General features: G+C 41.9%; 1 protein-coding gene across 1 annotated transcript in view; it reads right to left on the reverse strand.

The window, feature by feature from the left end:
- The window catches only part of zswim6 (zinc finger, SWIM-type containing 6), a 54225-nt gene that overhangs the window by 14786 nt on the left and 12581 nt on the right, over window positions 1-26858 (reverse strand). The window contains exons 2-4 of the mRNA XM_056736469.1: window positions 5456-5812; window positions 4316-4464; window positions 3970-4120 (exon numbers count right to left, since the gene is read on the reverse strand). Coding sequence (XP_056592447.1) covers window positions 3970-4120; window positions 4316-4464; window positions 5456-5812 — 657 coding nt within the window. The remainder of the gene's footprint in view (window positions 1-3969; window positions 4121-4315; window positions 4465-5455; window positions 5813-26858) is intronic.

The following is a 26858-nucleotide window of genomic DNA, read 5'->3' on the forward strand; positions in this document are numbered from 1 at the left end:
AAATGGGTCAGCTGACCGCTCGACTCGAGCCGTTTACCGCTAACACACACAAACAACCTCGCAGAGTAATGGACCTTTAAGACGCGGTTGTCCAATCACACGGCGCTTCGGTTTAACTTATGTCATTTACGCTCCACTTTAAATGTGATCGTAACGAAAGTACTGAATCACTACTGGCAGCAATTTCTAGGAATTAGCATCATATTTTTATTGTTGCTTATTAAGGTTGACAAGAATAGCAGGAAACTGAAAGCGGTTCGTATGATTGCGTAAATAAGCAGATATGGTTTTCTCATTCGGTAGATAAACACCTTTAAGTGATGTAATATCATACTTCTTCCTCGTTCTTCATTCTTAAATTTTAGCCAGTAATATTTGACAGCTATAGACCACTTGGGAAGATGTAAACAACGCTGGTACAGATCACTTCCTGTTTCAGGTTTTGAACACTAAACAAACGTTTCAACAAAATACAATCAACAGAAAATATAGAACCAAATCAAAATGTTATACAGATAACTTTAAGATGTAATTTCATAGGAAAAATAAAATAATAAAAGTGTTTCTGGATCTTGTGAAAAGGTCTATTGTTTTTTCTAATAAATAAACTACAACATTATTTTTATACATCATCGTCTCATAAAGCCCCAAACGCTCACAATCCTCCATCTGATAACATAAAACTCAACCAGAAACGCAGACCCCTTTGAATCCAAAGACAGTAGTAGTTAAGCGGAACGCTCTCATATATACGGCTCTGGATCGATAACCGTACGTCCCTCAACGGGTATAGTCGCCGGCTAGCAGCGTCGACCCGCGAGGTTCATTTCGCCTCTAATTCATCCCATTGGCTGCATTAGGCAGTGATGTATGGAGGCTGACGCGAGCGCCGCGCCATACGGATCGTGTATGATGGTTTAGTCACTCCCAGAGTGCTCCACAATGACATGCCGAGACTACCTGCAAGACCCGGCCGAGAAGAGGAGAGGGCCGAGTGGAGGAGGGGCAAAGACGAGGAGAGAAATGAAGAGAGGGAAAGAGACAAATGGATGATGGCAGGAGAGGAATTAGATAGAAAGAGGAGAACACAAAGGAGAGAGAGAAAGCAGAGGAGAAGAAATGGGATGCAGGAGGAGAAGATACGGGGAGGCTGATGGAGGGGGAGGGGACGCCAGTTTTCGACTCTTTGTTTGGAGGACGGCGGTCGGAAAACACGCATGCTGGAACATGCGAGAGCTGCATGCAAAACACAACAGCATGGATTTCGACAACATCTATGAGGGAAATCAACAAACCGAAACCAAAATTGTATATTTGGTTTGTGTATGAATTATTATGATACATTTTCTTACGATTTCAAAGACAAAGGCGAACAAACCTACTTTGATAAACATGTCGGGAACACTACAAACACGGGTGAAAAACACGCTACATGTTTATCAAGACTGCTAGATATTCACTCTTTCATTGTCTTGGAGTTGCCGGCGCCGCGGCTTTGTGTTTGGACAATGTGACGGATTAGCGCTCGCTAGTGTAATCACGTCAGCTGAGAGAAGTCCTGGCCTAATTTTTCCCGTCTCCTCCGTCATACGTAACCCAAATGAAAAGGCATCGCATTCACCGCACGAGCCCCTGTGACCAGATTAATTAAAACAATACTGAGCAACGCAGAATAAATTCATGCGCACAATCCTGCGCCCGCAGGCCGACGGCCTCCCTTCCCCCACGTTCGCATTGACCGTGGCTTTCATGAACCTAATTTGAGCTTTCACTCCAAATCGTATCCCTGCTGTCAGCACACCCGTCTCAAGCGGAGAGCATCCTGTGCATCTACACAAAGCCGCTGGCGACCAAACAATACCGCTTTACAAATATTTGAAGTGTCATTTCTGTGGCCATGCATTTTTAAAGGGACAGCGCACTCAAAAATAAAAAAAAATGATTGACTCTCATGTGGTTGTATCCTGTATATGAAGATATTTTGAGAAATCTCCCTGTGGTTTTGTGTTCGCACAATGGAAGACAATGGGGCTCAGTGTTGTTTGGTTATCAGCTTTCTGTAAAATTCCTTCTTTTGTGTTCCGAAGAAGATAGAAAATTTTAGAAAACAGGTTTGATAAATAAATGATGGAAGAATTCATTTTTTGGGCTGAACTATCCCTTTAAAACAATAATACTTTTTCAATAATAGGTTTCCAAACATACACAAACCTACGCAGGTCATGCATCCTTCGTGCTTTGTAAACACATTATTTTCAGTCTTATTTTAAGGCCTCTGTGGGCTGTGTTTGTTGGACATAATTTTTGCAAATTCAGTATCGTTCCTCAAACACATACTTTACAGTCACAGTCAAAATCTTGATTGACCCCATATACATAATACACATTTTTCGTCATCACAAAATAAAAACCTTCATCTTCATTAAATGACTTGCTCCCCCTAAATCTACTTCATATTTTTACACACATACATAAAAAGCCCTTGTTTCACAATCCTTTCGATTCCCAAGAATCGCATTCCATGCCAAATTACACAAAATTCAAAACTAAAAATGCACACGTCACGCCAGATACTGCTCGATCTCCAATTCCGGAAATTATTGCTAATGCAAACCAAAGCGACATAAATGAACTCATCCAAACAGCCGCGATTCAAACATGCCTTTGTTCCTCCAACAAAAGCTCACGGCTCAGGAGGCAGAAGATGGATGGAGCGAGGAATGTCGGGAGGGGTGGGAATATAAATCTGGCCCGTAATCTCCCTCACACACTCGCTGGCAGCAGTCTCCCTTCACTCCTCATCCTCAGCGCCTACCTGACCGCCAGTGTCAGATTAAGTGTCCGGGATTTAATGAAACGCTCTTCGCATTATCGTGCCTGTCAGGGAGGAAGAGGAGGGGGCAGCCTTCATAACGAAGGCCTCTCCAATTACGGTGGGCCTTAGAGGGTCTGACAGCCATAATGATTCATCTGAGGGAGAGAGAGAGAGAGAAAGAGAGAGAGAGAGAGAGAGAGAGGGAAGATCCGTTCTTCTTTTCTAGTCTCTGTAATGAACCGGACCCTCGGTGAGCACTTCAGGGGTCTATAAGGGTTCTTAAAATGGCTGCCTGAAGTTGAGGTGCACATCAAATACTTGGAAGCTACTGAGAGTTTAGTTTTCTAAAATAATCCAAACAGACTCGATCATACCGCAGCGTCAGAATCACTCGTGTTCATCTCCCTCTCCGATTCTGCGCTTGGCACTCTGGGACCCAAAGAGGCCTGCAATTGTGCCCGCTGCTGCTGGGTGCCAAAGCCAAATTGATGAAACATCACAGGATTTGAGAACTGGCAGGCGGGTGCGACGCGGCGTGCCAGTCACAATTAAAATGATTACGGGTCCTTCCAATTCTCACCGCTTTCATTCCAATAGTGCTGATCGCACAGATCGAGATGGAGGATTAAAAAACACAGGATGTATTTTCTACATACGCCACGCTGGGTGAATCGAATTGCTGTAAAAACAACATTTGCTGTTCGGCTCGGTGCTTTCTGATCTAGTTACAGTAATTGAAGCGATAGAAGCAGGCCGGAGTGCGCCGTCAGTTTCGCTTCTTGTGTGCTTACCGCACTGTGTTTTAGACGCAACGCCCGGGAGGGTTTTAAGTGGGAAAAGAATATGCAATATTGATCACGAGCAAAAGCTACGAATATGCAATCTGGCATCGGCAGCATCCTCTAAATGGCCGTCCTGAGAGACGCAGGTAGAGCTCCGTGCCGTTCTGAGTGCCACGAAGATGCTCTCAAAGCAGGCCACAGTGAGTGCAAAAACACATCCGTTCTGCCCCCATAACTGCTGAAAAACAGTTTCCGAGTCTCATGGTTAGGGTAGATGATTTTAGAAGACTGTTGGGAACATATCAAGGTGGGAGAACAGCTTGTGACCGAAGCATCCTAAAGAAAATGTCCTAAATAAAAAAAGATTCTCACCTAACTCATCCCAGAGCTGACGGTATTTGTCCGTCATGGTGGTTCCCTGCTGTCGCCACAACGCCAGCCGCGGGTCGGCCATGAACTGCTCCGTGATGAGCGTTAACATACGAGCGCCGTTAGAGTCCCGCATCTTCAGCATCTCCCGTACCTGCAGAACACGTGCATGCGATCAAGCATCGTTTGAGATTCAACTAAATCACCAGAAGTCCAAATTTTTTATCTATTTAAAGGAGGCTGTAAGATTGAATGCTATACTTAAAAAGGAATATGTTTATTTTATGGTAAATGGTGTGAGATATCTGAAAGATCCAGCAAGTCGTAGTGTGAAATGTGAAGTTCTAACCTTTGAGAACAGGAGATTGAGCTGTTTGCCCGAGCCGTGGTATCCGCCCTGAGACAAGAAGAGCTTCACCTGTTCCTGGACCTGCTCTTCATCCAAATGCCAGCAGTTCTCATCGTCCACGCTGGCTCCTGCCGTTGGGTCCGGAGCCCCTGATTCACAAACACAAATCCAAGACATCAGTAAACAGTAAAGGGACAGTTCAGGCAAAAATGAACGTTCTTTCAACGTTATCTCGCACTCGTGTTTCTATCCTCTGCAGAACCCGAAAGAAGATATTTTGAACAACAATTACCCCCATTGCATGAACCCGAAACCGCTGAGACATTTCTCAAAATATCTTCTTTTGTGTTCCACAGAAGAGTCATATACATATGAACAACATGAAAATAAAATGTATTATTGGGTGACGATCCCTTTAACAATCTTTCAATGAAAACAAAACACTGACAGATTAAGGACCTAAATCTCAACACAGCTCAACAACTGCAATCTACACAAAGTCTTAATTCAATGCAGAGGTGATGTTAAGAGATTCTTCACACATGCGCAGTGAAGCGTGGAAACTCCAAACCCCAAACATCGGTCGATGATTTAAGCGCCGTCGACAATGCAGCGGGTGTATAGTAAAGATTTATTAGACGCCACATCAAACCAACTTCCTGCATTCCAGCCGTGACCTCACACAGGCCCGGCCTGATGAAAGCACTTCCTTTTACCCCCAATCTGAAATGTGCTGTTCGCTGACGTTTTTCTCCCCCATAATTGGCACATCCGCTTTAGATTTCCCCTTCCCGACAAAAGAGAAATATAATATGTCCATTGTGCCTCACGATAAGAGACTGAAGCAGTCTTTCTCTCCCTCTAGATTTATGTCAGCAGCCATTGGGACCATAATACCAGATAACACTAATAAATTGGGGGTGACGCAGAACGCAGAAACCCTGAATGCCGTGGAAATGTGCATGGGACTTAAAAACAGCTGCGAGAAAAACACAATCACTCCAGAAACAAAAGCTTAAGTTAAGGCCTCAAAAAATCAAATTTGGTAATGCTTTAAGTTTGTAAATGCACTAAAATTATTCCGTTATTAAAAGCCATGTTTGGATCATTTGGATATGTCGTGCCGCTCGACTTTCTCACCGTGCACTTGGTTGATCTCAGAGTTCTGGGACAGGATCTCGTCGGCCAGTTTCTGTGCGGTGGGCAGAACTTCCGTGTGGTGGACGGTGATGAGATACTGCACAAACTTTTGCAACTGGTCCCTGTTCATTTGGAAAAGAGTCTCTGAGATGGGCAGGTGAAGTTTGACTTGCTCGGGCCGCCGTACGCGGTACAGCGACAGCGCAACCACGTGAGCGCAGTAGAAGATGTCCTTGTTTCCGCAGCCGCACGTTACAGACGTTATCTTGCAGCGGTCAAAGCTGATGGCTACGCTGCACACCATCTCGGGTTCTGACGGTGTGGCCGGTTCCGTTACTGTACCGCTGAGATGAAAACCTGAGGAATGGAGAAAGACAGTGTTGTTATGTCGGTTTGACGAATCCATCGGTTCAAACCTGAGTTTGAGTTTTGCCCGAGAGCAGAATGTCTGAATGTTCAGAATCTGTCTGCGATTATTAAGGATTTAACACAGGGGCTTTCAACCTTTTTCACTCGAGGGCCCCCCATTGTATTCAATAATATTCCCCCTCCCACTCACAAAACACAATTAAATAATAAAAAAATGGCCAAATAATAATAAATATCTTGTTTTATTTTAATTTTTTTATGTATTTTAAAATATTAGTCATATTGAGGACTCCTTGGAAGTCAGCTAGGGTCCCATTGAGAATCGCTGGTCTAATTCAAAGCAGTATAGAAACCTAGTAACCCTAGCAAACACCCTGGAACTGTCTAGCATCTACGTTGCAACACCTCAAATGTTACTAAAGGTTACTAAAACAACACATTGACAGCATATTAAAGTTTGACGTAATACAATTCTGAAAAGAAGCACAGTGTAGGATATAATTGAGAAGTCTGAGGTTGAACAGATGTCTGTGTGTGTTTAGAGGGCGGGCAATGTGGGCGGAGCCGCTTGGTGACTGGCGTGTGCCACTACAAAGGCCGGAGTGAATAATGCAGCTGCTCATTTGAATATGATTTAAAGCGCCCTTGTTGTTGATCCAAAAAAGGCGGAGAATCAAATGTATACTAGTAAGTAAAGCAGACACTAATGAGTCTGTTGTAGCCGCCCAGAGAGTTAGAAAGTCTACAGCAAACTACTTCGACTGTATCTGACGAAGGACAGAAAGGAAATACATGAGAAACAAACTGCCTTAGACATCAGGTCGCTCTGGAGAACTCCTGCCCTCTAAAGCATGTTAATGCATTTACAGGGACATCATAAGAACAGTTCCACTGATGGTCAAAGAAATGGCAATAGCCGATAGAGTTTGAACAATGACAGACAAAGACAAATGGCATCATTAGGCTTTCCAAAGGTCATAACTGGAGATTAATGCAGGTGATTATAGGCTAATAAATGCATGCATCAATGTCTCATGCTTTGAGCTGGCCTCTTTATTCTTCACTTGTGCCTTCATTCCATTTCCTATAATCTGTTTCACTTTACTTTATTTTATCTGTATGCATTTACATCTAAACATGCATAGAATATACATGAATATATAGTGACATATGTATATGGTTCTATCGATCTATATTTGTACCTATATATGTCTATGTATATAGATAAAGACCGACATATATGGATACCTGTACAAATAGCTTGAAAGACATAAAGATAAACACGTGTATAGAGAGACATATAGATAGACAAAAATATATACATGGGTCAATCTATATTTCTAAGACGAAAAAGGGTTTAAGCATAAAAACATACGTGTAAACCTGCTTTAAAATGTTGTTAAAAAAAAGTATTCTATTTAATTTAATTGTGTTTTAGTTTTTCTGAGCAAAATATAAATCTCAAATGTTTCCCTGATTTACAGAAGATATAAAATATAATTCAGTGTAACAATCCTGTCAGGCATATTAACAACAAAAATCTATTTATGACACATTGAAGACTGATAACATTCACCCCAAATGCGAATTAATTGTAATTTTTTTTGTTTTAAATTTACCACTATCCTAGGTTTTGCCCATTCATCAATAAGATTTTTTTCACTCATTTTAAGCACAATAAAATCATATGCTCGCTTATTATTTTATATATTTTAATATATTTGTACATTTGAATTATTTGAATTTGTACATAAATATTGTGCCAAATTTTGTCATTTTTCTCTCCAAAAAGTTAATTGAAACCATAAAGTAGACATTTAACTTACATTTAATGTGCTTTCTATGGACATAAAATATTTTTTGTAAATTTATTTTGATGAGGACGTCTGAATGTCTTTGATCCACATACTATTATAGGTAGACAGATGTACATATAGACAGACACATGTAGACAAACATATGAATATAATTGCAGAGATATAAATATTTTTATAGCTCTATATACATATGCATAAACATATAGAGGTGCAAATAAAAATAGAACAAAGACAACAGAAAAAGAGATACAGGCCACAAACAAACAAAAACATTTTCCAGTGATATACAGCCTTCTTAGATAAATGATAAAAACGACATTTCCTTTAAACGTCAGCGGTTATTAGCACATATGCTGTTAGCATGGGAGTAGCCCAGCATTAAAACATGAGCAGAAGAGAAAAGAAGTTTCACATCCTTTGTGAATGTGCTGACCTAGCAACATCCACACACTTTCCACAGCACTAAATATATTTCATTACTTGAGAAAAGCTTCTGCTCGTAGGATGTTGAGAAAAGATGCCGAGAGCTATTTCACAACAGGGAGTTAAAAAGAATACAGGCACGGCGATCGAACACTTTCAGACGTTCACACCAACAACAGTTACGCAAGATATCTTTTCACCTTCCGTATAAGGAGGTCACGCTCAGGTTTTTGGCAAATGCAGGTGTGCGTGGAGATGTGGTTTCGACGCCCACCTGTGTGTTGTGTGGGTTATGCTTCAGCATCAGATCTCGACACGGTTACGGTTTATGGTGGTCTTAACCTAAACAAACATGATAATAAACACACGTCTAGACTTCTATAGGGTATCCTAATGTGAACTGCTATCTAAACCGTCCTTTTGTTTTTCTACACGAGGAAAACAGAGAGGGACGTTTGGTATAGCTATAGCATGCTGCAAATCAAGTAATTATGCCGGCGGTCTCAGGGCGGTCACTTACCCTGTTCTGTTCCATCACCAGACACAAACACACTAACTCTCAGACGACATGCTCGGCAGCGAGCTTCATAATCAAAATTATTTTTCTCTAAAACGCTCCCTGTGGAAGGAGGAGGTAATAATGAAAGCCAGCGCAGTTTCATAGGCCAATATAAGCAAACGCAGAGAGATTTCTCTATTCATCACCACCCAAATGAATAAACGGCAGCACGTGGGTGTGGGACCAATGTTTGGTCACATTTCTACCGGAGACCTCAAGGACAAAACAGTTTGGGACTATCGAGCACAAATTTTCCAAAATTACTTTCTACAAAATGTTTCAGATCTTTTGTTATTTTCAATAATCACAACCACTTCAATCATGACTGAAAACTATTCATGTTTTGCGTTTTCAAATGTATTTTAGAAAAAAAGATGATTTATGAAATGACACATTTACAGTAATGAGTGTGATGTTTTTCACAGCGGGCTAATGAGAGGTTTAGAAACATGCGTAATCGTCACGAAAATAAGGTCAAGTTGCAAAATATCTTCATGGCGCTTAAAATAGGAGTTGCTTTATTCAGACGAAATGTAAATGTTTCAGGCATTTCTCGACAGACTGACGAACACGCACTGATGTTTTTTTGGCACTCGTGTGGAAACAGGGGAACTCTTTAACAAGCGGCTTGCGTCAGGAGAGGATGTCGTCCGGGGAGAGCGCAAATTCTCCCGAGCTTTCGTATCGCGAGGAGCGGCGTTTCCAGGACAGATCATAAGAACGGAGCCATCTGTTAGCCTGGGTTAAAGGCTGCCGTGGGCTTCCTGCTGTTTTGTGACAGACTGACAAATAATTAGATTCACCTTCACACCGCTCACGGCGGTTATGCTAACTTGGACAAAAAAAATGAAGAAAGGGAACGTGAATCTAACTGCAGTACAATACTCCACCACATGGAGTGCTAATCAAAAGGTGATGCCGCAAAATGATCATAACGATAAATGTGGGTCATGCTGTCTGGTGCAATTATGGGGTGAAATTTCTTAATACTCTTGACATTTCTTAGCCGTTTTCAGTCAAATACTTATTTACAATCCTAAATTGATTTAATTGCGCTACAGCGGCCACACAACTAGCAGACGGCTCGCAGAGTTTTGAGGAACCTCGCACGTGGCACATTGACATTTATTGGGGTTTTATGACAAATAATTACACCGTGGATCGTATATCAAGGTTTTATAAGCTCGGGCCGGCGGACGCGTCACGTGGCAGCTGATGGGTCTTTAAGTAATGTCAGAGCCCCTCCTGCTGGGGAATTTACTGGCTGGGTAGCTGATGTTAAAGACGGCATTGATGGAATAGCCGGGGCAACTAGACAATTAGTACGACTTTAATTAAGACATCTTCTCAGTGGTCAGTTTTATTAAAGCACTTAGATAAAACCCAAAGGATATTACACACCAAAGGATATTACACACCAGCACAAGACGACAATCTATGGCTAATATGCAGCTTGGGAGGACAGCGAATAACAACTCTGTAGAAATGCTAACTTGCTGTTGCTGCTACAATGTAACCAAATAAGCGGATTTGAGAGCTTTGAATTCGCTTTTACTGCGGATGGGGATGGGATTTGCATCGGGGATACGGCGTAGTTGTTCTCAAATGATGGGCTGCAGAAGAATAAAAGTAACCAATTTCATACTTGTGCATGATTGTGATAGCAGAATAAATAAGGTATGTAGGTAAGTTACACAAACACTGCTGTGGCATCACAAAATCATCATTTAAATTATCAAGCATCATTTTTTGGCAAGCAAAATAAAATGTTTTTTGGTCATTTGTGCAGCTGATATCAGCCGTGGTGTGGATTACATCCAGCTGCGAGTTGAGGAGATTGATAATGCCTTGGTTCCCAGCCGACAGCGGGGCTAGTCGCGTTCACACACCCTGACAAAGAAAATGAAGAAGAATGCCGGCCGAGGCTTTTTTCCGCTCTTGAAAAGCGCAGCAGAAATGTGCTCAGACAGCCCCAGGTTCCCAGAGATGGACAAGTCTTATTGTACAACGTCTAAAGCTGGAGAGCCTCATCCCTAACCAGCCTTCAAAGAGACGTGCATCTAACCTTTCCAGGCCGAAAACGACCTTTTCAAGCATTTCCATTTTAAAACGTCCAATTAGCTCTGACCTACACGTCCCAAAGACAGATCTGCGGAGAAATGCAATACAACTACTAAACAGAGAGCGGTACGGTTGGGTTCAGATCAACATGCTGCTTTGGGTAACACAAACAGGTTTTGTATTTTTTCTAAACGTGTTCATGACTCTTTCTTTCAGTGGTTTAATGGGGCCGGATGTTGTTCGGTTATCAACGTTTTTTAAAATATCTTCTTTTATGTTCTGCAGAAGAAAGAAAGTCATTCCGGTTTGAAATGACATGACTAAATTTTAAGGGTAAACTGCCCCTTTAAATGGAGACACACATGGGAAAGTGTCTACAACTGAATCACGTGGCCGGCTCTCATTGGGAATCCTGAAATGCATTGCTTGATGTTGCAAGCGCAAGCAAACAAGAGGTTTCCATTATGCTGAAAGATATGGGATGAAGGGAGTGTTTGCTTTGGGGAACGACTGCACAGAAACATGCCGCTTAATGATGCAGAACGTGTTTTGCTGTTTACTTACTTCGCCCGGTACACAGATAAAACACGGCGTCGGCCGATTCCCTTCCACCACGGCAAAAATGACATAAATTTAATGTGGCTCTGCAGTGTGGACGCCTCCCGGTTTCTTAAGATCTTCAGGAAGAAACGAAACTCACTCGACAAAGACAATCTCCAGCTGGATAACTAGAAGGAATTCAAGCCCGCTCAACCCACAAAACATGGGCGTTTTCAGAAGCTCATGTGTAAGTTATTAAACCCTGACATTTCACCCCATAACGCCCTTTAGGGTGGTCACTGGAGGGTTCCCAAAGAGGCCAGTGTGTCTCGAAAGTAGCCAATTTTAGCCCAAACCCAACACTGAGCTGTTGTCTAAGAAACCAAGTTAACCATGCTGAAACCCTCGCTTCACTCGGTTCCACATAAACCAGTGTGTTTTCTTCTGCAGACCACCCAAACACAAGAGAACAGATCAAAAGCATTTTTAAAAGCTGTTTCTGTCTGCTAAAGCGCTCCACGGAGTGATTACTACCATGCCCCTTAACGCTCACCACTTCATCCCCAAAAATTACCCTCTAAAAATATATCAACACAAAGGCAAATACCAGTAGCCATATATAGATACAAGAAAATCATGATGGAGGTCAGACATTGAGTTTCCACTGCTTACAAATTAAATAACTGACCTCATGAGACTTCTGCAAAGAAGAAAAAAAAAGATAATTTAAAGGGAAAGTTCATCTAGAAAATGGAAATCCTGTCACAATTTAATTCACACTCATGAGGTTTAAAACATGTATGACTTTCTACAAAAGAAGACATTTTGAGAAATGTCTCCATACAATGGAAGTCAATGGGGTTCAGTGTTGTTCGATTATTAACATTCTTCAAAATATCTTCTTTTGTGAAAGAAACTCATACACGTTTGAAATGACATGAGGGTGAACGAACGATGACAGATTTTCATTTTTGGATGAACTTACCCCTTTAAGACAAAAACCTGTACTGTTAAATACGAGGAAATACCTTGGCAAATTTAATTTTCCGTAGCTGAATAGTTGTCTAAATCAAATTTGGAAATTCCCTGAGAATTGCACATAAAAGACGTCTTAAGTCCAGTGAATTATCTTGAAAGAAACATAAATGAAAACACGCTAATGTTAATAATGATATAAACTCTGCACTTAAATGAACTTTAGGAGAGAGAATATTCAATCACAGATACATCCGAGTCCTTTACCACAACTTGGCAACATTTCAACCTTTTATGCAAGATTCAATTTATCAAAATAGAAAGTCAGAAGATTCCAGACCCTTCCATATTTACAGCCCTTTAACCAGACATCAATGACCCACACAGAGCTTCATCCTTAACAACAGACAGATTATATTGTGCCTGTTAAAAGGCTCAAACAATGAAAACAGAAAACGTCCCTCGATCCACAGGAATGAATATCATGCGTCAAGGTCATTGAAGGTGGACACAACAGAGAACCTCCTCAGGCATCTTTTATGATAATACCGGAGGTGCCATTTGAATTCTGAAGGACATGCAAAACTGCGGCGCGCAACACTTTTATAGATGTTCTCTACAAACAAACCACGGCGAAAGACAGACAGAAAGCGTGGTGTTTACATTAGCCCGTTAACGATCCTCATTTTACATGCGTTTAAGAAACAAATCTGCGTTTACACTACACTACCGAAAGCGCATGTCACACATGACCATTCAGAAACGCTGAGCATGCGCGTACAAATGTAAACGGTTGTATGGGAATACATAAATTGGTCGTTGATGACAGGTTACTAGTCGCAGACCAACCAGTACGAAATGAACATGATGGCGAGGAAAAGCAAGGTCGTATTCGCGTGGATAAAGTTAGATAGGTAATCCATAGTATTAGGCTTGTTTGATTTCTTCAGGCGCCACCTGGACCGATCGACGGATGACATTGCAGTACTGAGTGAGGTATTATAAGCATACAGCTCCCTATTCTCTCTAGCGTTCCTGTAATGTCACGGTGTTGATCCTTGTACGCAGCACAGCTTCAAGTTAAACAACCCTGTTGTTTACTAGGTCCTTGCAAAGCTGGTCATTGTCGCCTTCAGGTAGCGTAATGGCTCATTTGACAGAGGCTTAACGAATCAGAGAAGCAAACGCACTGATACAGTCGATCCAATCGTAGGCGAATGTGGGCAACCACACCTGCGTATCTAAAGTGTCCATTTTCGTCCGTTTACACAGAAACGCAAACCCGGAGTTTTCAAGCTAAAACGGTGTCTGTACAGTCTCGGAGGTCGAAAACTCCGGAGCAGGGTAAACACCAACCAGCATGTGACCAGCAAAGTACCAGCACATGACCAGCCTAAACCAGCACAAACCAGCATCAAACATCCCAAACCGGCATATGAAGTTTATTTAAACAGGGCAGGCGTAGACGTAGAAAGAGTTGTGCGTTTTTAAAGGAAAACGCACTAGTATAAAGGCTGTCTTAGTGTGTGGTCTCATCAGTAAACAGCGTGCCGCTGGTCTGAAAGGAGACCGGGCTGGTTTCTCCTCTCTTCACCGGGGGCTTGGAAAAGCACAGCTGCAGCCCAGCGGTGTTTTCACAACAATCAGACTTCACCATGCCGAACAGGGCCCCGTGACCAACAGGGCCCCCGCCTCGTCCTCCGGGGCCCGTCTGTTTGCTCAGTGGATCACTTTTCTAAAACATATGAAAGAGAAGCAGTTCTGCACCAGAAACATCATTTGCTAGACCCCTCCTACTGATGCAGACTCAGAAATACACAAAGGGATAAAGAAACAGACTTACACCTGTTTCCCGGGGTGGTCTACACTTCAGCCCTGATTCACATTACAGGAAGAAATGGAAAACCAGGTTCTTGGAAACACATGGGAGAATGGCAACAAAGGCTACGGCCGAACCCCTGTCACAGCCCTCAGGACTGCTTGCTGAGCGATGAAGCTAATAAAATATCTGTGTGTAAACCTGAAGTCTCATTATTTGCCTAACAAAGAATAACAAAATATTAATAATTAGTTATATTTATGCGCTTTTCTGGGTACTCAAAGAGATTTACATTGAAGAGGGGAATCTCCTCAACCACCACCAATGTGCAGCACCCACCTGGATGATGCAACGGCAGCCATATTGCGCCTGAACGCCTACAACACACCAGCTTATTGGTGGAGAGCAGACAGAGTTACGAAGCCAATTAGTACATATGGGGATGTACTACAACTTATTTTTGTAACACTAAATATAGTTGCTACTATGTTGGGAGTTTTCCAAAACAGAAAAGCAGTCATTAAGCTACAAGGCGACACACCCCAAACAAGTCCTCAGTATATTTGGGTGCCACACACTTCTGCTTAATCCAGAAATTTTCTTGGAGTCGACAGGGTGGAAATCTGTCCGTCTAACTGATGCGAAAGCAGATGTATTTGACATGAGGCCTGTGAGTAATTGGTCAACCACACCATCTCTCTCCCTCTTTTCCGGGGAGGAGAGGTGTGGGCTCTGGGGAGGGGTGCGCGGGGCCCCTCCCTTCACATTAGGGCCCCAGTGGTGAGGGTGAAATGCCATATAAAAATAGGAAGCGGCCACATACATGAGATGAACTGAGCTTTCTTCTCTCTGCCACATAATATCAGCAACTTGTGTATGTGTATTAAGCTGGGTACAACATGTTCTTCCAGAAAGTTTTTCTACCAAAAATATATATATATATATTTAAAGAGTGTGTAATAATTTGCTATGTTAAACTCACTCCATAAACAAAAAGAATATCTGTAATGCGACAGCTTTGTCAAAGTGAGAAAATATCTATATATCTATTTAAGTCTTTATATATAAATATACATATACTATACATATATTGATCGATAGATATATACACACACATCATGATAGTCAGGCAAAAACCTTTTATCTCCAAAACGGCTACTTTTTAGAAAGCAGAAATAAACTGTATTTCTTAAGAATTAAACACTGTATTGTCAAACTTAAAAGCTACAGTATTTTTATTATTTCATAGAAATATATATATTTTTGTTACATTATTTAGATTACTTTTAATGGTAAAATTTTCTTGCAAAACTCATAGACAAACATGAAGGGTAACCAATAGTTATGACTACTGAAAAAGATAAAAATCATAAAATGTGAAGTTTTCCATCCGACAGAGACAATTTATAACGCCCGACACAAAATCAGATTATTGCTTGACAATTATGTGTCAAAAATATTCACAATATTTGCGGCCAATGAATTATAGGGCAAAACACAAGCGAAGGGAGACAGAGTTTGTATCCACCGTAACACAATACAACATTTAAAATCAAATTATTGTATAGCTAACTTATGTAAAATACAAGATCCATTGTGTGGAAGGATACACATTTATTTATAACAGGTTTAAAAGGCTTTTTAAACAAGTTTGGTTTTACCAGCGTTAGGCTTGAAAAACCCAGTGGTTATTAGTCAAACACAGAGTTGTGCGCACTTGAGCAAGCATTTCACTTCCCCTCAGAGACGCTTGCTCAGTTAGTATGCCTGGAACTTACACCCAGACTGACTGACTGGAAAACTTGACTAATAACGGACACGAAGAAAAGAGACACACACAACACAGAGAGAGAAAATGCAGTAGAGGCAGAGAGACTTAAGTGAGCAAACTCCGCCCACCTCCCAGACAGCCCCGCCTCTTCTGCTTCTCAGTCAGCTGATGCTGTGTTCCACTGGCAGTCAGTCATCTGCACTCACTCACCCTCTCCGACACACATCAACACGAGCATAAACCACACACTTACTGCGTTTGGATACACTTCTTTATAAACGTTTATCATTTTGTATATTTTTTATACAAATGTACATAAGGGAGGTTCTGCCATTAATAACAAACCTCCACAGCTATATTCCTAAAATACAGCTTTGTAAACTACACCCACACAAATGTGCCTTAGACCCGCCCCTGCTTGGCCCCACCCTAAAGCGTGCTGTCCCTGTGCTGAACTGCTTCACTGCTGACATCATGGCAACACGAGGGAGAGCGAGGGGGTGGGGTGAGCGAGAGGGAGGGAGGGAGAGAGAGAGAGAGAGAGAGAGAGAGAGAATTCCTAAACAGTAGACAAACCCACTGGTGGGAAGCTTAGAAAGCCCTCAGCTGTGGCAAGAAAAAGCGAAGGCTTGGCTGCGCGCCAGACCTCTGAGCTCAGCATTTTGTAATGCACTTCCTTTTCGCTTAACAGCTTGCATAATAGCACCGGCCGCCATGGCCGCCAACCTTTAACTCTTTGTTTCCCAATCACTATTTATTGTATGCTGGGTGGATGGGGCAAAATAATGACTGTGACAACACATCTCTTTCCCAGAATTCAACCTACTGATTCTTAAAAAAACCCAAGCAGCTCTTGGTAAGGATCGGTCTGTTTTTTGTCGTAAGGTCTCTGAGCACCAAACCATGCTGCTGCTGTGCCAGTTCAGATATGAAAACCTGGAAAAGAGAAAAGATTTCATCAGCGTAACACCAACAGACGAAGCCAGTAGACACCGGTCCGGCCTTCACTAGACTTAAAGCTCCGTCTCTACCATCCTCCACCGTCAGGTCTGTTTACACTGACGCTCGACAGAAATGTGACCAGACAACAGATTTTAACAGAAACGTTCCTGTCTCAACCATTTCGGAACTCTTCGTAGAAACCAAGAGTTCACCTGTAAGACGACAGCATCTCATATACGTTTATCAGCTTTTCATTGGTGTGTTAATACACCGGCAGTCAGACAGAGTCTATAATATCTCCAGTCCTGAGGGACAGACTGTGCGCGACTAAAAATGGGAGAGCAAATAGCATGTCTGAAAAGGTGAAATTTCACTGCACGCCCACCAAAGGATTTAAATGTCACTATAAATTACACCCAGCGGCCATGCGACCCAGACCGTGGACGGGCTCTGTATGTCGTCGTATACACAGCAATCTGTGAACTGGACAAAAATATATAGATATATACCCCAAATATTTATACCCCAAACCCTTTCGAACAATTGACACAGCCTTTTGAAAACGAACCACGGTTTTATTATAGTGAAAGTATGGTAACTATGTTTTTGGTCCATTGATTATGAGACGCATAACTATGATTTTACCACAAACACTATGGTAAAAGTATGGTAACTGTTGAAAAACAGTACCTTTTGGCCTTGACATAAAAACACAAGCAACAAATGAAAATACTTGCACCAATGCACTCTGCTCATGTTTTATGAATTAAGCCATTCCTTTCTAATATTTTTAAACAGGGTGTGCTTTTGAAATTCGTGCAAATCACTTGTCATCAAAACCTTAATTCTTAAGGCTTACAAAAGAAAGACAAAAACCGGATATTGACCAAATCCGTACCCAGATTCTCCCCTGTAAACTAAAATCATTTTTAGGTTGAGTTTACAAGATTTGGGAAAAATAAAGAAAAGCATAAATTAATCTGCAATTTTATTCGAGCAGAGTTGCAGGCAGAACAAAAACACATTCATGTTTGTTTTGCTGTTAAACTGGATCATACATCTTTCAATGGCTCTACGACGACAAAATGTCGCCTCCACTTCGCCAAGCCAAAACTGGCTCAGAGAAGAAGCGGTAAAAGAGCCAAGAAACCGTAAGGCGTTTCCTCCCCATTCACATCTGCAACGATGGCCGCACAACTGAAGAGACGGTTGACATGACTGTCTGAAGGGGTCATTTTCAACTTGCTGTGACTAGACCTGTCTTTAACTGCAGGCCCGCGACACAATAGCTTTCCCCCTCTTTCAACAGCATCCCACCCCTCACACAAGACCCCCGGCTCCCCTCCCAGCCCGGCATTGTGTGCGTCTGAATGTGCGGGGTTAGGTGTGCAGTGTAAGGTAGCAGTAAGCCCTGCTCACAATAGAGAACACAATCTCTCCTTTTGACACAGCAGCCGGCCCCTGAAGGGTCCGAACCAAGAGGGAGGGGGTGGGGTCTGGGTCGGTACATAATTGTGAAGAAGAGTGAGTGGCTCTCGAACTAAAGCTCTGACAACAATGGATGCCTCCAGCCCCTCTCCGTAGCCCTTTAACCGCATCGAGGAACCACAAAAGGGTCCCCACAGCCTTCCAGGCCAAAGCTCCAAAGAACCCTGAGCAAACATCAACAATAAGAGATTGAGGAGTTGGAGGCACCACGACGGTTGGGGGAGGAACCGGGATTCAAGCAAACAAGCCATCCGCAAACTAGGTCAATTGAAGCCCATCTCCAACTGATCAGATGGGGGTGGGTGAGACGTATCTTAGACTTGAAAAATCTAAAATTCAATAGCTTCCTCCACGTTTAGGGCGCCAACTGAATGCGATTTTGTAGTGTAGATTTCCAGTTTAATTGAGACCATCATGGCTTTTAAGAGTGGCTCCAATATTGGTGAGCTCCATCTTTCCATGAGAACAAGAATAGTTTTATGGCTTATTATTTGAAAGGGGATCCTCATGGTCACTACAATATTCAAACTCCAAACCGGGCTGAGAGAGAAGGGCAATCAAGCGAAGTCAACACTCAATAATGTCTCTTTCTAATTCCTTTCATTCAAAACAAAACAGACCGATTATTAGGAAAAACTGATTAAACCAAAAGGTGGAAACCAAAGATTACATAAATACTAGATAAAAGATACTAGATAAAAGATAAATACTGGAACAGACATGTGTGGAATGACTTGGGTCAAACACTCGATAAGTTTCAGTCTTTTACAAAAATGGCATGGAATTGATCCGGTTGTAACTGGTTAAGGTGCACAATTTTTCATACAAAAAAAGTTCAATATTTACATTAAAAGAGGTGTACAAATCATAATTGGGAACAAAAACATCATTTAGATCATAGGTGGGCTTCTCTGATTTGGGCCAGTAAGCAACCAACCCAAACAGAAAGCAAACCATTTGGAACAGGTTAGAGACTGCATAGCAACACACATGCAACCATACCAACCCCTAGCAGTGTGACATCATGAGGTTTCCCAAACCCATTTTTCTAAGAAGTAAAAATCAAGTTAATTTTAAATGATGCTGACTCAACATATCTAAGCTCTCACGGATCTGTTTTCATATCTCAGACACCCAAAACCTCAAAACAGGGCTACTCTGAAAACAAAATTCCACAAATTAGTCGCACATTGACGGAGAGCAAATGCCCGGTCAGATATTGGCTTTAGTCGCTATGAAAATTCCCCTTTGTCCGGTGCATTTCCAACAGCAACAGCAAAGCACTGGCCATTCATCAGAGAGGACAGCTGGCTAGTTCACAGTCATGGCGCTTTGACACACAATCCAAACACACACAGCGCTGTCAGCCTTTTCAGTTACCTCACCTTTAACTCCCAGAATTCCTGTGTGAAGCCGAACCACAATGAGGACAGAGAGCGAACCATCCTCCTCCATAGCAACACACATTAGATCTGTGTTTTCAATTACGAGAGGAAGAGACAGAACGACCACGGGAGGAGAACGTAGACTAAAGATATATCTGCACGTCTTCATGTGGAATCTAGATCTTAAAGGGATGGTTAAGACAGAAATTTAAATTCTGTAATCATTGATTCACCCTGTTTGAGTATTCCTTCTGTGGAAAACAGAGGGGCAGTTTCCCAAATAGACATTAGATTTGGACAGGACTATGCCTTACATTAGGACATGAAGTCGTCTTTACATTTACATGTGTGCATTTTGAGACGAAACAATGGCACTGATGTATTTTAAATTAAAGTTTTCAGTTTAGACAGCTTTTATATAGTCTAAAACTAGTCTTAATCCCTGTACGGGAAACCACCCCAGTTTTTTGTTCATACAATGGAAGTAATTTGTTGTTTTGTTATCAACGTTCCTCAAAATATCTTCCTTATGTATTCAAGTCATACAGGTTTAGAATGACATTTGTGCGAGTAAATAATGAAATAATTTTTCTTTTTGAGTGTACTGGGGGAAAGAGATGAGGAGCCGTTACAGTCACAGAACCGAGTTCAACCCTGTTATCAGAAGAACAGGAGCACATGGCTGACAGATCAGCAGACGTACCGCAGGGTTTATCGACGGTACAAGCGGTCATCTTACAGTTAAAAGGCAAAACTCATTGGGCGCAGTCATACGAAACCCGTGCACACACACTCAGCCATGTCAACAAATAGTCCGTTCGGCTCCAAGTTCTCACCAGGAGCGGGACAAAAGCCTACAAAGAACCAGAGAGAAACAGACACTCTGAATTTCAAAAGGCTCTTTTGCTCTTCGTTTGTTTCTCAAGGACACAAGCTTGGAGAGCGACTTGACAATTAGTGCTCGAGTTTTTGGATCAGAGGAGACGGAGAGAGACAGGAGGAAAGAGGGAGAGAAAGAGACAGTGAGAGAGAGGATAGAGCAAAGGCCAGTAAAGGGTTTCATGGTGGGAGGGGGTTTATATTGGTGAAAGGGTAAGAAACTACATTGAATATAAAAACAAGACTACTCTCAAGAGGAAGAAAATCCATCACTGGATTAAAAACCATTTCGGATAATTCGGATGAAAGTTACACAAACTCATTCATACATTTCTGTACTTTCTGCTTTCACAAAAGTGACTCTAGATTTGGGGTTTGGGGCTCCGTTATTGCCCCCAACAATTTCCATTATTACACCATTTTTAGTAAACAATTCACACTGTATGACTTCATAAGAATAAGCTACATCGATAATAAATTTATGAGTTCAGGATGGTCCATCTGTAACCATAAAATGTCTATGTATAAACGCAAGCAAACAGCATCTTATACCTACTGGTCTTCTACTATTTCGAAAAATTAGCTGTATCCTCCATAATTTACTTCACTACTCACAACCTTAAGCAAGATTCACCCAACAGTGAGAAATAGCAGTTAGCACGGCTTTGGAAACAGCATCATCTTTCACAGCTTTTGCAGGCAAACCACTTAACTAGGTGTTAGAGAGTACAAGACAGTACTGTTTTCTTACGATACTAAAAGAAAAAAGGCCAATAAACCCATTGACATTCAGAATGCTGAAGTACAAAAAAGTATAATTATTTCATCATAAAGCTCGATGCATGATGTACATGTGCGTTTCCAAATTAATTAAATTCTTAAAGTTTCAATGATGATTCGCCTCAGAGTTGTATTGTTCATGGCTTAGAACTCTTTATTCAAAAATATTCTGAAACACCCGAGGACAGAAACCCAAAGCACCAAAACATTTCTGGAAACCCAAACTTCACTGTTGCTGTCTGCATTGGAAGTAATACTGTTTAAAAAAGACCCTAAACGAAAACCGATAACCAGCAACACAAACAGCTAACAGGACTTTCATAATACACATGGTTGCTAGAATAAGAGCACACTCTTTTTAGACACTCCCTTAGCACTTCTGTACAGAGACACTGAACGCATATGAACACGTTGTTGCATTTGGCGCTTCACTTAAGTCTCCAGAAGAAGGCGTGAACACGGCCCCCCATGTCCCTCCCCCCGCTGTGGTACGGGGCGCAGCCTCCCACAGGCCTCCCGGGTTCTGGTTTTGTCAGCTGTTCTCAGAACCAGCTGCACGGAGAACGCTAAAAGCTCAATAACCCAGCGGAGGCATAAAGTACATCTGAAATTCTGCGCTACCCTGTGAGGCCTCAAATTTCACCCTGTTTGAGTATTTCTGAAGTTACTTCTTGTGTGAGATCAACCAAACCTTAATCGTGTTTGTCTACATGATGTTTACATACTCTGAAAAAAACTTGCAGTAGTGTTTTCATGTGTTCTAATGGAAGTCCTGTCATGTCATTACCAAAGCCACACACTTAACTGGTAAATCAATGGTGGGTGTGTGGGGGGTAAACAGCTAAACGGAAACTCTTTTAATGCTGAAGGAGAGGAAGACAGAGCAAATCTCTCCGCCTGAATTACACGTCTGAAGGCAAACGTCTACCAAATACAGATCTAGAGATGAGAGCCGTTTGATCGAAGCTAATTATTAGCATCTCTTAACAAACCTGCTCGAGTCTGAAGCCAATAGAACGGCATCAGGAAAAGAAACATAACTCCACCCCCGTCTAATCGATGCTTCCAGAAGAGCAAAGCCCATACGTGAGTTCAGATGGCTCAGAGGTCAAACCCATGCTTTCTGCACACTGCGGCATGGAAGCAAAAAACCTTCTGCCCTCGACCTTGAGGAACCGGCCTTGCCACTTCTGCAACACAGGGTTCAGTTGGCAGAACATAGACCGTGTGAATATTCATCCGACTGGGTGAGTGTGTGAACCACGAGTAAGGCCAATGCACTGCAGTGTGGAGGGTGAGGGCCGGCAGATCCCACGTTCACGACAGAGGAAGTGAAACATCAAAACTCTCCGATTACAACAGGAAGAGGTCGTGTGTGTCAGGGAAATAGTTGCAATCCTCCTCTTGAAATCCTCTAAAACAACATTTCCCAACAACGTTTCTCTTATCTGCAATACCCATTCTAGGCATAAACTGTCCTTAAAAAGAGATTTCACCCAAAATGTGATAACATCCTCATCTCCAATTTCGCTGTATGCAAAATATGAAACAACAAAAGGCTTTCTATTCTATTTTTTTTTTAATCGAACCTGTAAGACTTTCATTCTTCTTCAGAACGCAAAAGAAGATATTTTGAAGAATGTTGATACCCAAACTACATTTAACACCATAGACTTCTATTGTATGAACACAGAACAACAGAGACATTTCTCAAAATATCTTCTTTTGTGTTTATAAGTCACATACAGGTAAAAAAAATGAAGAATATTTTATTTTGGGGCGAATGACCCCTTTAAATAAGAAGAGGTCTTCAAGTTACCAATTAGTGAATTGTTTTTCTAAAGAAAGTAAAAACCAACTGTCGAGATCATTTTTGAAAATATATTACAGCATATTAGAAATGCAGAAATATATAGTAAGAATATTAAAAATAAACACGATCAAGATTATGTTGTGGTGGGATAATGAAAGCTAGCTGTTAGCAGGATGGATTCGGGGGAAAGTCAACAGTCTGTCGTCTCAAGATCAATTGCCCCGAACCATTTGAGATCTGCCCTTCCCACCTGCAGAAATGAGCAGACGCTGGGGGCGCAAACAGAGTTAATGGAAGACATCAGTACGAACCTTGACCTCTTAACTCAAACAGGTGCACAGACTGCATAAATAGGCTATAAACAAACAATCTGTCTCAGACAAACTAATGTCACCGTCCGTCACCTTGACAGGGTTCAGGGTGGGGCTACAACACCTTCGAGACCATTGACTTTCAACAAGCACTAAACAAAAGCCTGGTTAATAAACATCATCTAAGCCATGGTTAGAAAGATGCCAGCTCTGCACATATGCTGCCACTTGGGCTGATCAGAAAGAGTCACTTGTCTTGTGTTGGTGGAGGTTAATGGCAATAACGTGGGGTTGGACTGAGGTTTGGTGAATTCCTATCTGAGAGGAAAGTGGACGTGTTCCATTTGGAAAAGCCCCCTCGCGTTGTGGGAACGTGACCAATGTGCAGCTGGAGTCATCGGGAAGGGTGGCACGGCGACAGGCCGTCACGCCAAGCCCTCATTGTGCCCGCTGGAACGCAGCTAAGGCGAACGCCAACTGCTCATTTTAGCAGTTTTTAAAGCCAACGAGCAACCGCAGTCTCTGCGACGTCAACCGTCAATAAATTCATGGCAGCACAAAGAGGGAATTCTGCTGCCAAGCTCCGCCCAGCCACACCTCCCAACGGTCGAGAGCGAATAAGAAAGCTGCGTGCGTGTCAGACCCAATTTTCAATGTGGGATCAGCGCTGGAGGCACATGTGGCAGAAGAACGCGGGGGAAACCAAAAGCAAACACGCGATTACAACACAGAACCGTATTAATTTGGGCAAATAAATATAGAGGCACATTAACAAAACGTTCACATACAATCAGAACTCCATACATTGGGTCGTATGTTGAAACAGGCCTGTGTGTAATTCACAGCAGAACACAAACAGATCCATTATTCTCAGTGTGCTAGAGAAACAGCTGAAGCCTGCTGACATCCCTCAGGGTTTCATACTTAACCCTTCTCTCTCTCTCGGCCTGATACAGACCACAGACCAGCTGGGCTTCTGACGTCATCAACATCTACAGGGCATGAATACATCACAGGTACAGGGCACAAAGACACCATTGCTGTGGAATTACTTTAACAACTGTTTACAACTAGCGTTAAGAAGATCCGTCTTATCTCACTTCACAATTGTTTGTATTTGATGTCCTGCGACCTTCCATAGCTTTAAAAGATACAATATAATAAAAAGGTAGACCGATTCAAAACGAACATAGAAAACTGTAACAAAAGGAGTTTGTTCAATAGATACCTTCCCCTTTATACACATCTGTTTGATATGGAATTATAATATATCGACGCTTGTGAATAAGCTTTGTGATGCCATAGAATAACTATTTTTGGCTGAATGGTGTAATGTCCACATAAATGCGTTTTCGTTTGAAAATACATATTTTTCTCTCCGTTGTGGCGCTTTGTCCACACGGAGACAGCGTTTTAGTCAACAAAAACTGAGCTTTCGAAAGTTGATGCACTTAAAACGACGTTTTTGCGTTTTAGTGTGGATGAAAAAAAACGAAGGGGTTTAAATACGTCAACGAGCTTCCATAAAAAACCTCTGAAACACCTGACAGAAATGACACGGGCTGACGTGTCTTACGTTTTATTCATGCGCAGTGCCTGGATGCAAGCGGTTTGGGACGTTTCAGTGTGAATGGGCAGCACTTGGAAAACGTTAGTTTGGACGAAGAGCGTTTTCAAAACGCTATAATCTGTTTTCAAATGAAAGCGCACTAGTGTAGCAGAGTAAAAATCACTTTTCTGTTCAACAAAAGGGTACGTGTATGCTACTTTAGATTATAAAAGCCTGTGAGTAAATAGTAATTCTATGGCATTGATCAGAGGAACCTGTATGAATTAATGTCGAAAACATCATTTTTGTTGTGTAAAACAAAACACGTGCATCCTCTTTGCAGTTACTCATGTTGCCATAGAAACAAATAGGCCCGGTGTCACAGACATGCTTCATCTTAAGCCAGGACTAAGCCTTAGTTGAAATAAGATATTTATGTTGCTTTTACAAAAATGCCTTAGAAGAATACATAACTGGTGTTTATCTTGAGACAAAACAATGGCACTATCACATTTTAAGGTATTTCTGTGCAAGTTATAAAACATTCATTTTAGTCTGGGACTAGTCTTAAACCTTATCTGTGAAACTGTGTTGTTATATCTTAGTCTGGGGATGTAAATAGCTCAGAATAAAAGCACAACATTTCTCGTATCATAACTAACTGGAATTGACTGGACAGAAGTTCACATGTAAGAGATCGCAAGATATTCTTCAATGCATTAAAACAATCCTTTTCAACGTACACTCGCGTGCATCACTCTCCTAAAAGCTTAATAATGATGTTCTTTGATTACTCGCACGTGAGCGAATCAGCTGTGTCTCATCTACTAAGGCGAGGCAGTGACACAACATCCATTTAATACTTTAACCTTGTCAGATACCATCATGCCAACGTTTTAGTAATGCAAATGCCACCCACGCCTGCTGGCAGCCGAGTGTGTGTGTGGTAGACAATCAGCGTGCCACAGCTGCGCTCAGCTGAAAAACTTTTTTAAAGCGTGTCAAAGTCACACCAGACTTACTGCAGGATCTACACGCCAGCGCGACCGTCTGTCACACGACCGCAGCCCATTTAAAAGATGACTTCTGTTTCTGAGAGAAACGCTTACTGAAGATCTCTCGCGTATGGTCTGCTGTCGAATGCTTATTTTCCTGTTTCCATCCAGAAAAACCTGTTTGGAGGGCATGAGGTGCTCTGAAGCATGCTCAAACATTTCGACTGACTCACCGGCTGCTTTTATACGGCCGATGTGAGCCGACACAGAGTCAATGAATGACTTGTTCTCTTATCCCATAGTGTGTCTAGTGCAATTCCTTCACTTAGTCAACTTAGAGCAGTCAATGGCAAATCTTACAAAGGGAAATCATTCCGGTTCGGCAAGAGGGAACAAACTACACAAAAGAACAACAGCGTATTTTGCAAGTAGTTTTTCGGGTGGGTCAAACATTACACTGTTGAAATATGGGATAGTACTTCTTAAAATCATAAACGCATGCCAAACCAAAAGGTTAACAGTCTGTAAATATTAAATGTGTATATATATATATATATATATATATATATATATATATGTTATAAATGTTTCCATCCCCCTTGCTTTCCTCAGGTATAATTTACAGGCAATAACCCTTCGGTTTGGCAGTTTGGGCGATTCCTCTCACCGAGCTTTTGAATTCCTGTACCGCTCCGCCTCAAGTGTTACCGTCTATGCCGGGAAAAATGCCGTCTCTCATAGCCCGCGGAAAGAATTATGATCATTATCACAGTTCACAACTAGCCTCTTTCCCACCGTTCCTAGCCATTGTCAATACACACACTAAATTAATAGCTGCCGCCCATTCTCGCAGTGCTAAATATGTCATTTGTGGCACATTCTGCCTTTGGATAGCGTTCGGTGAATGAAGACAGGGCCGTCCATTCA

The sequence above is a fragment of the Triplophysa dalaica genome, chromosome 22 (assembly GCF_015846415.1).
Source record: "Triplophysa dalaica isolate WHDGS20190420 chromosome 22, ASM1584641v1, whole genome shotgun sequence".
In the NCBI taxonomy this organism is placed as follows: Eukaryota; Metazoa; Chordata; class Actinopteri; order Cypriniformes; family Nemacheilidae; genus Triplophysa; species Triplophysa dalaica.